Genomic DNA, 10,386 nt, shown 5'->3' with positions numbered 1-10,386 from the left:
TTGCTTTTGGGGGTTGCTTATAAAGACTGGATTGTGTAAACTGGCCTGCTACTGCATGGGTTCTTGTTCAAAATGGGCTGCCCCAGTTTGACTGGTGTTGTAGGGCTGCCCCTTCTCAGTGCCAGGCTGCGCGCACGGTGTATTAGTGTGGGGGGCTGGCAATGGGCCAGGCTGTGCCCATGGTTGTTAGTGTGGGGTGTTAGTGTGGGGGGCTGGCAGTGGAGCCAGGCTGTGCCCACGTGTGTTAGCGCAGGGTTGTACCTGGTGATGAATCAGCTGCTGAGTCTGATCCTAGGGGGATACGGTGCTGGAGGGTTTGTTTTAATGAAAGCCACAACATGGGGGATGGCCTGAAATTTGCAAGCAGTAATAAGAGCGCAGATGAGGGGGAGGGTCTCTGCTGAGCTTAGCTGCCCCCCACCCCCAAGCCCTCCATGACTGACAAGCTGGGGAAGGGCAGAGCACATGACGGGGCTCGGGTCACGCCGGCCGGGAGCCCATGCCGTGCAGATACAGATGCCCCCGCCCGCCTTGCAGGAACAAATTCCAGCTTTCTGATACGATAGCTCGCTCGGTGCCAAAGTAAACAGGCAGGGGGACTGGCTGCCAGCCAGAGCCGCCAGGGCCCCCAAAACAGCCCCAAGGGGAGGCTCCGTGAAATGCTTTTATTGCTCTGCCAGGAATGCGGGTCTTAGAGGCCCTCACAATACGGCCTCACAGTTCGGCAGCAGCTCCAGGCCTGCGGTTCAGGCCATATGGCCCCTCCTGTTCTTCGGGGTGGCCCAAGCCGCGCGCCCCGTGCAGCCCCTCAGCTCTGCCCAGGCCTCGCTGCCTGGGGCAGCAGCAGATGGCAGGCAGCAATCATTCTCACCAAATCCCAAGGGGAGCGGGAGCGGGAGCGGGCGTGTTGGGGGGATGGGAGCAAGGATCCAGCTCTCCCTCCCACTCACCTGCCCCTGGTGGTGGCTGGCTCAGCGGTGCAAGGGAGACCCTAGCCGAGAGTTACGGACATCCTTCCCAAGGGGAGGCTTCAGAGGCTGACCTGCTCGCCTGGTCAGAGCTAGCCCAGGTACCTCCACACAAGCTGCCGTCACGGGAATGACTGGCGTGCTGGCATGGTCACAGCGCAGCCCAGCAGGGCAGCCCATGGCTGGCCCCCAGGGGTAAGCGGGGTCCCTGGCTCTGCTAAGGATGCAGATTTTCTCCCTGTAGATGCTTTCACTGTACACATACATGTCTACCCCGTATTTATATCCTACAAAACTTCTGGCCTAAGACTCGCCCCACTCCCGAGTTTGAAGACAGGTAAAAAGAGCTTAAGGACAGTGTTTTTCACAGGTAAAGCCCTGAGCTGGGACTCAGGAGCGCTGCTGGGCGGCCTTCAGAAAGTCATCACTATCTGTGCCTCAGTTTCCCTCTCTGTAGCAATAGGGAAGTTGAGATTTGTTGATTAAAAAGCCCTGTATCAGATTTAGGCCTTATTGCTTATAGGGCCCCAACACTGTAACCTCTGAGCATCCTGAAATCTTTGCTTTCTGATTACCCCACAGCACCCCTGGGAAGCAGGGCTAGGCTGGCCTGAGCTGGGCTAGGCTAGACTGTTATCCCATTTCATGGATGGGAACCGAGGCCCAGCAAAACCAAATCTACAAGGGGACTTTGGTCCCTAAAATGGGACTTTGGCCAAATATGGACACCCAAATCACAGTCCCTGCCTGACGGCCTGAGCACCTGCAGGTTGTGGGCACTGATGTTCTGGACGTTAACGTTCCTGGATGCCTCCAGTTCTGCCTCTGCACATGCCCAGAAGTAGTTTGGCTTCTGGCTCACATCTAAGCCTAACCTACATCTGCAAACTAGGCATTTTCTTGATGTATCAACCCAGAGGGGCCTGATTCCTGCATATCTCATGACAATCCTTTTTGCCAGGATCAAGATGTGTTTTATGTTTATAGCCCTTCTGATCTCTCACCTCCCAGGTCGGCAAAATAGTTGTGTTATTGCAGCCTAGCATCTGAGAGGTGACCACTTGCTGCAAGTGTGTGCTTAGTTGTTATCTGGGTAGCCATTGTATAGACTCTACCACACACGAATCTGACTAGGTGCATATGAAACATTTCACAGCCCCCAGTGTCAACAGTATCCCTGCCCTGAGCGAGTCGCATGTGGTTCTCGCATCATTACAAAGCAATAGTCATGATATTATTTAGCTCTATATGTCCATTCCAGGCTTCCGACTTAATGCCTGGCCTCCCAAAGCTCCACCTGGTACAGTTAATGCCACAGTCAAGTCACATCATGAGTGTCCGATCAAGACTTGTCTTGATTTCCTCTCTAAAATGATTATCATTCAGCTCCACTCACTGTCATTGTTCCTGTCAATGTTGTTATTCTCACTGCAGCTTGAAAGGCCTGCAATTGCTATTTCCCCCGGAGGGGAGGGCAGCCAGACTCCATCTCTCTAGTGAGCTGCTGGAAGGACCTGGGGCTGCCACAGGATAAGAAAAGGCAAAGCCTTCCCAGCTGTGAGCCCAATGGCTTCTGTCCCAGAGGAGCAGCTTTTCATGGTCACACAGCTGCACCCTGGCAGCCCTGCTCCTGCATCCCAGCTCCCTTTCAAACTTTGCCTCTCCTGTGCCACCAGTGGGGAAACAAAGCTTTTTGATGCACTGCATACCTAATTGGGACATACAAGCTGGCTTCCGCCTATGACAACTCCCCATAATCTGCACAGGGCTCATCAGTACGCAGGCGACATGCTGCGCATCTTGGTCTGGAGAGGCAGAGCTATGTTCTGTGCCTTTTATTTGATTCTGCTCTGATTGCATTATCATTAAGCCAGGGAATCTGTAACACACTCTTGGATTCAGGGTTTTCCAGCCTTATAATTACTCAGCGTTTGTTGTTGTCACAATAAGAAAGTGGCATCTGCAAAGGAGGGAAAAACAGTCTCATTATAGACTTTGGAGGATGCAAACCATGAAGGTCCCTTCCAGGCCAATTTCTCTGTGGTTCTGACTGTGAGGTTCAGGCTGCCAAGGCAGCTTGGGTGAAGGGGGGCCTAGAAAAGGGCCAGAAAATGTGGGGGAGAAAATGCCAGGATGAAGATGATCAGACAGACAGACAGATATGAATGAGGAACCTGAAATAAACCATGAGTTACAAGGAGTGGGAGAAAGCGATGAAGGAAGAAACGGGGAAAGTTGAAATGACATAACCACTGAAATGTGCAAAAGTAGAGGCTGCACATTCAGCTCCAGACTTGGGCCTGCTTGCACTTTGCACGGAGAGAGAGCAGGGTGCTGTTGTTCAAGGAGGACCTAGCAGTGAGGACTCATGGGTTCTCCTCCTGGCACTGCAAAGGCTGTGCTCTAGCAGGCACAGGAAGGCACTGGGCAGCCGGGTGCGCTGTGTCCAGCTCCTGGTTCTACTGATGTTGTGGGCCAAGTCACCTCTTCAGTTGGGCTTCCTCATCAACGCAACGGGAATGATAACCTCTCTCCACAGAAGGGACCCTGTGAGGCATAGGAGGTAGCACTGCCCAACTGTCAGGGCTGTTCCACGTGACATGTAAGGTGACCACACCTGGAAGGGTTGGAGCAGGGGTTGTTTCTAAAGCACCCAAGCACAGGTCCCATCAGCATTAGCCAAAGGGATGCATCTCTGCAGAACCTGGTGCTTTCATACCCTCATCTGCGTTTGGCAGTGCTCTTCCTTTGTCTGAAGGGATTTGCTGCCCAGCCCAGGGGAACTCCCCTCTCTGGCTGCTCTACCGCAAGGGCCTGCAGTCTGAGCCGCAGAAGGCTCCCCCTTCCTGCCAGAAGCCCAGGGGAATTTTTGGGCAGTGGGTGGGGAGCTGCTGGCACCACACTCACAAGGGAGGAGGAGCGTGAAGAACCCAGCAGCTCAGGGAAGCTTTGCTTCCTCTTCTAGAACGGGTCTGTTTGGTCTCTGCTTCCCCACCCCACTACACAGGGCTGCAAGGGCGGAAGGAAAAGGAGCTGTCCTGAAGCTAACCTCCCACTCAGACCCAGGGACAGGGAAGAGGAGTTTACTGTGGCTGTTGCCCGTTCCCATGAAAAGGCAGTTACGAGCCCCACTGCTGCAGGAGTGGAGGGCGGTGGGGGGAGCAGAACTGATGTGCAGTCAAGGCAGCAGAAGTGACAAGATGTTGGGTGGCAGCAGAAATGGTTGCAGGCCTGGGGGGTGGGTGGATGTGGGGCAGGAAGACACAACGAGTTGGAAAGTCAGGGTCTAGGGAGAAGTCAGGAACAGGTCCGAGGCCTGCCCAAAGCCTCGGTGACCTGGTGCTAGCATGGTTAACGTGCCAGGTCCCATGGCCACCAGCCCGCTGGGCACGATGTGGCCAGCATCACACTGATCTGCAGCTGGCAGTGGCTAGCATGGTAAGGCAGGCACTCGTGCTTCCGGACCGTATCACCTTGCCACTGGGGAAGATGCCCACGATGGTGCTCGAGCATCCCAAAGCAGAGGCTTGCAGGAGTTCACAGCAGGAAAGAGCCGCTTCTGGTGGTCATTTTCGGAACAAACCAACCCAGAGCACAGACAGGGCAGGGATGAGGTGTGGGCCAGGATTTAGGAAACCTGGTGCCCCCACTCCCAAATGGAGTGAGCACACGGGCACCTCGCGGATGGGCCTGGAGAAGGAGCAGGCTGCGAGGAATCAGGCTCCCTGCGCCCGAGGCTGCCGCCGGCCCCGATCCCGTCCCTGGGCGGCAGTCTCCCGCTTTGCCCGGAGCCCCCGCTGCCGGCGCCGCCCGGAGCCTCGGGCCCGCGGGGCGGAGAAGGGAAGGGAAGGGGAAAGAGGCGCCGCCCCCAGCCCCGCCCGCCGGCTCGGGTGTCCTCCGCCGCGCTGCGCCGCGCCGCGCCGTTCCGCGCACCGGGCCGGGCCGGGCCGAGCCGAGCCGAGCCCATGGCCATGGCGTGCAGCCTGAAGGACGAGCTGCTGTGCTCCATCTGCCTGAGCATCTACCAGGACCCGGTGAGCCTGGGCTGCGAGCACTACTTCTGCCGGCGCTGCATCACGGAGCACTGGGTGCGGCAGGAGCCGCAGGGCGCCCGCGACTGCCCCGAGTGCCGCCGCAGCTTCGCCGAGCCCACGCTCTCGCCCAGCCTCAAGCTGGCCAACATCGTGGAGCGCTACGCGGCCTTCCCGCTGGACGCGCTGCTGGGCGTCGGCCGCGCCGCCTTCCCCTGCAAGGACCACGACAAGGTGAAGCTCTTCTGCCTCACGGACCGCGCCGTCGTCTGCTTCTTCTGCGACGAGCCCGCGCTGCACGAGCAGCACCAGGTCACCAGCCTGGACGACGCCTTCGAGGAGCTGCAGGTGCGGCCGGGGCGGGGGCCGCGAGCAGGGGCTCGGACTCCCTCCGGGGGACCAGCCCCGGGGCAGGGCTCCGGGGCCGCTGCCTTCCCCTTGGGGCGGGGCACCGCACCGCACCGCACCGCACCGCCCGGCCTGACAGCCCCCTCGCCCCGGCGGCGGCCGAGCAGGGGGCTCCGGACGTGGCTGTGCCGCAGGCCGGGGCGCAGAGGGGCTGGAGCGAGCCTGCCGGCCTGATAACTAGATGTTGGTCGAGGGAGCCGCTTCTCATGGCTGTGAAGGGAGGCTGCATTGGGCAGGAGCCAGATACTGACCTCACATGCACTGACTCATCCCTTCCTAGCTGAAGGCAGCATTTATTGCCTTACTAAGGATTCGTGGGATCGGGGACCAGGGCTCCTGCTCCTTGAGCTCTCACTGGGACTCGGCTGTTCTTCCCTCCAGGGTGGGACTGGAGGTGGCGTTAGGCTCTTTGTGTCCCCGCTGTCAGTGAGGACAGGGGACGGGGCTGGCAGGCTGCTGGCAATGAGTCTAGGGCAGCCTGTCACTAACCCTCGCTGTCCCAGAGCTGCTGGGAGGCTGCAGCAGAGAGTGAGAGATGAGCCTCAGTTGCTCCAGGGCAGGGGCCCAGCAGGGATGTGCGCGCACGTGGGGCCCGCCTCTGGCCCCGGTAGGGGATGCTGGTTCTCGAGGGCTGCCCAAGGCACCCCAGGAATGACGCTTGCAGCCCCAGGACTCGCAAGTTCTCCAGAATCCTCCTGTGTGTGAGTCGTGCCCTGCAGTTCATCCTTGCTGAGTTGGTGAAACTGGGGCTGCTTTTGTCTGCACCTGGCATTGTTTCTGCTCCTTGACTAGCGCAGCAGCCATCAGAGCAGCTTGGCTGCTCAGGGATAAAACATGAATATTCCCCGGTGGTCAGTTGTGGTTTATATTGGGCACCAGCCCAGGCTGACCTCAGGCATTGCCTGGCTGGATCAGGGCAGAGGCCTATTTAACCTGACCTCTTGCTAGGCAGCATCAGCTGCTTCCGAGGAAGGCACAGGGCGCCTCCAGCTACCCACAAGGGAAGTTTGCCCCGACCTACTTGTCCGAGCTGGGCTGATGCGTGGAGCAGAATGGCTTGTGGTGCTGATCTGTATTTTATTTGAGTGTTCGGATTAGCCGTATCAGTCCCGTTCCTCCAGAGATCTTATGGCAAGGAGTTGTGTGTGTTAATTCAGCTCTAGGGAGAGAAGTCTCCCTGTCTGTGGCTGGGAAGCTGCCTTCCACTTTCAGGGCGCTCCTCCCTCATGAGTATTCACGTGGGCCAAGCTCAGGTGTTCCAGGAGATGTGGGAGTGAAAGCAAGGGTTTCACACAGGTGTCAGAATGGGCAGGGCCTGGCTGCTGGGAATGCTGTGTTGCACCGAGTGCATCAGGTCAAGTCTAGAAGATCTGTATTTTGCAAACACAAGCAGCTTCTGTCACTCATCTGTTTCAGGCTGGACACTCTAGCAGCAGCTCTGTGACTAGTGACCGTGACCTTGCTTCAGGGTCTCTGTCTTGCTGCCTTTGAAGGCTACTGGTATTCACTGGCTGCAGGCTCCTTTACAGAGCTGTTTGGAAAAGAGAATGCTGGGGAGCTTGGGAGAGAGCTGGAGCAGTTTGCCTGGCTCTCTGATATTGTGGTCTGGTTGCCTAACTGTTGTCTTTGTCCCAGCATGGGTAGGGTGGTAGCTGGATGGATAGCTCCCTTCTCGGACCATGCTATACCTAGCCATTACTTGGCCAAACCTCTGGGGTCTCCCAGTGACCTCTTCTGCCTGAAGAATCCCCAGGGGCTCTGGCTGCTTCCTGCTCCCCACTGCAGTGCATTGGTGTAATCCCAGCTGCAAAGCAGCTAGTACAGCACATGATGAGAATACAAGGGATTCAGCAGCTTGGAGCTCTTCTCTTGGGGCCGGGCACAGCCGTCCATTACCAGAATGTCCGAGCACCTTCCACGAACATCAGCAGCAAGGGCCCTAGCAGGTCTGTGGCACTCAGCGATTGGGGAGCGGGGGAGTGACAAATCCATTTCCTGCTTTGCAGGGCTTCGCTGTGTCTGGAGGGGGCACTGCTGGGAGTGTCAGGTGCGTGGTGGACAGAGGAAGCTCTGCAGTGCTTTGAGTAGGAGAATCGAGCCCAAGTCTGATCTCTGGAAGTCTGTTCCAGAGCTGCATCTCTGGACCAAGGTGGCTTTGCTGCCAGCCCTCACATGCCTACTCCTGGACTTTGAGATCTGCATTGTCCCCAGGAGCACTGCTGTCACCCATGATTCATAGATCCACATTCAGTCTTTGGTGCAGCAGAGGCTTGATCCACTAACTTGTTTGAGAACTAGGTCCAAGACTTTAACCTGGCATTAGAAGCTGATGGGGAAACTGGCAGAGGGGCCAGAGCACAGCAACGATGTGCTGTCAGCAGCTAGAGCCATGAAGACAGGAGGCAGCTGCATGCTGTACCAGCAGGGCTCACTGGCTGCAGCAGGAAGAAAAATGTCACAGTGAGGAACATGCATGTGTGTACAGGAGCAACTACTGCAGAGAAACCTCTGGAGCAGAGGGCAGTCAGAGGCCTGCACAGAACTTGCCAGGCTCTGGTTCACACGTGTCTTTATCAGGCAGCCTCCTGACCCCTCCAGGCCGTCTGCATTGCTCCCATGGAGCACAGTGCTGTTCACCTCGCGCCAGATGCCATGTGGCTTTTGGCCCTCAGCTTACTTAGTTTGGTTGCATCCTTTTTTCATGTTGCTACAAGGGAGGGAACAAAGTCTGGTTGTGTTCTGGTGTGGCCCCGTCATGCCAGGTCCTGCCACAGAAGGTTTGCAGTCAGGTGAGGACAGAGGCTGTGCAGACGGTGGGTGGACTGAACACCAGCATTGCATGAAATGGAGTGGGAGACTAAGCACCCAGCCCTGGATATCAGGGGAGAGTTGCTTGAGAAGAGGGAGGCTGCAGGAAGTGATATGCCTGCTGCTGGGTCTGGATGATATTGGCAGGAGGAGAAAGGGTCATTTCCCAACCTTGGAAGTTCCTTCTCATTTCAGCCAAATGCCTGAGGTTCGTGTAGGAAGGAGAGGGAGGAGGAGAAAGCATTTCACCTTCCTTGCAAGGAGGCACCTCTGGCACCCATGCCCTCTGCAGGTGGTGCTCTGTGCTGGAGGGGTGCTGTGTTGGAGTCTCCAGATGCGCTTGCCACAGATGGTCTGCAGCCGTTCCCTGGTGGTCGCTGTGGGCCCTCCTCGTGGGCAGGTGGGCAGGCACACATACACTTAAGAAGGGATCTGCTTACTTGATCTCATCTCCTGGATTTTGTGGATCTAAATTGGTGCCCTGGGGATTTAGATGTTTAATGTGATTAGGCAGGCGCTTAGAAGGGACAGGTGGTCTCGTCTCTTCCTGGCTCCCTTCCTGGAGCTCCCTTTACAGCTTCTGGGCAGGAGTTTGCCTTGTGAGTCCTCCTGTCTGTCCCTTCCTCGCACTGCAGCTTGTGCATCTCCCATCCCAAGCAGGGAAGCCAGCTCCTGTGCGAGGCAGTGGGCAGTGCCACAGGACTTGACTGCAAGCGAGTTCCCCGGTGATGGGGAGGGGCAGAGTCGGCACTGGCTGCAGGGGACACAGGTGGGGAATTTCTCTACACTGGGATCGGGATGGTTAGTGCCTCTGCAAAGCATGAGTGGCCAGCCTTGGTACCTGGTAATCAACTGTCCGACTGTTAGCCGAGTCCCACAGAGGCAGTGCTAATGGGCAGTGGCTGCTGGCTCTGCCTGAGCTCTGCTGCCAGCCGGGAGCTTTGGCAGAGGTTTGTTTCTGTGGAGGAGGCAGTAGAGAGGAGCCTGTGCCCTGATAACAGCCCTGGGGCTAGCTCGGTGCCCTGCAGGACTGGCTGTGGGAACAGCCTGACACAGCGGATGCACAGACTCTTCCTGTCTAGCTTGTGCTGCAACTCCTAGGTATTGAAGGAACTGCTGGTACCACCTTCGCTGCAGCCAGGATGAGACCCTGGCCACCAGTGCAGAGCCCTCCCTTCACCCCTTGCTGTCCCCAGCTTCCATAGAGGCACAGAATGGCCTCTGGACCAGAGAGCCCCTCCTGCTCCCATTGACATCCATAAGGGTGAGGATCCCTGCCTGGGCTCTTTACCGCAGTGTGCGGCTGTTGCTACTTTCTCCAGCTGTGGAGACCAGCACAAGTACTGCCGCAGCTGATCCTAGGGTCCAGGCAGCTTAGGCCAGCCTGGGCGGTGCCTTTGGGGCAGGCTCTGTGCTCTGGCCTCCTCTGGGGGCCTGTTGCGAGCCAGGACCAAATGCACATCAGCTATCATCTCTGTGCTTGGAGGCACGGCGGGCTCGTTAGCGTGGTGCACATTGGTGGGTCTCTGGTGGAGACGCAGAGCTGGGACAAAATCGTCCGTCTGGTGTCTGGCTGAGCTGAGTGTGAGGCAAGGGACCTCGTGTTGGCATGGGCCTCTGCCATGATCTGTGTGGGGACCTGCCCTGAGCTGACTGTTATGTGGGGTACCAGGAGGCCTGACGGTCCCTCGGGTCGACAGTTGGGACCTGCCATGGCCTCGTGGGAGACTGGTGTGTTGCAGCCGCAGGAACAGTCCCCGCCCCATGTCCTGCAGCCATCGATTTCCCCGGGGGGCTGTGGAGGACAACGAACGTCCTTCAGCATATAATGCCATTGTGCAGGAGCAGCGCTGCTGGTGCAGATGGGAGCTCCCTGCCTGGCTTCTGCTGACGTGGCTCCTCGCTGGTCCAAACTCCACCAGCTCCTCTGCCTTCTGCAGTGGGGCCCACGAACAGGCTCTCTGCCCCACGCCGTGCCACACCACACCTCAACCATGCTGTGCACAGCTCTGCTGAGCCACTGGCGATTGGACATTGATTGCTCGCTCCCCAGCCGGCGTTAACAGGGGGGCTGACAGGTGTCGGCAGGGCCCGTGGCAGGGAGACAGAGCGTGGTGCAGAGCGAAAGGGCTTGTTGCTCCCCGTGCCGTGATGGAAACACGACAGCGAGC

The 10,386-nt window shown here is 57.8% G+C and overlaps 1 protein-coding gene across 3 annotated transcripts in view; it reads left to right on the top strand.

Moving 5' to 3' along the window:
* Positions 1–4,853: 4,853 nt before the first annotated feature.
* TRIM62 (tripartite motif containing 62) overlaps positions 4,854–10,386 on the top strand; it is a 31,341-nt gene continuing 25,808 nt past the window's right edge. For 2 of the 3 annotated variants that reach the window (XM_006275293.4, XM_019480182.2), the window contains exon 1: positions 4,854–5,347. In XM_006275293.4, the coding sequence (XP_006275355.3) occupies positions 4,934–5,347 (414 nt within the window). In that variant the 5' untranslated portion in view covers positions 4,854–4,933. The remainder of the gene's footprint in view (positions 5,348–10,386) is intronic. The other variant, XM_019480183.2, reaches the window with a different exon arrangement.

The sequence above is a fragment of the Alligator mississippiensis genome, chromosome 13, assembly GCF_030867095.1.
Source record: "Alligator mississippiensis isolate rAllMis1 chromosome 13, rAllMis1, whole genome shotgun sequence".
In the NCBI taxonomy this organism is placed as follows: domain Eukaryota; kingdom Metazoa; phylum Chordata; order Crocodylia; family Alligatoridae; genus Alligator; species Alligator mississippiensis.
This window is presented reverse-complemented; position numbering and strand designations above follow the sequence as displayed.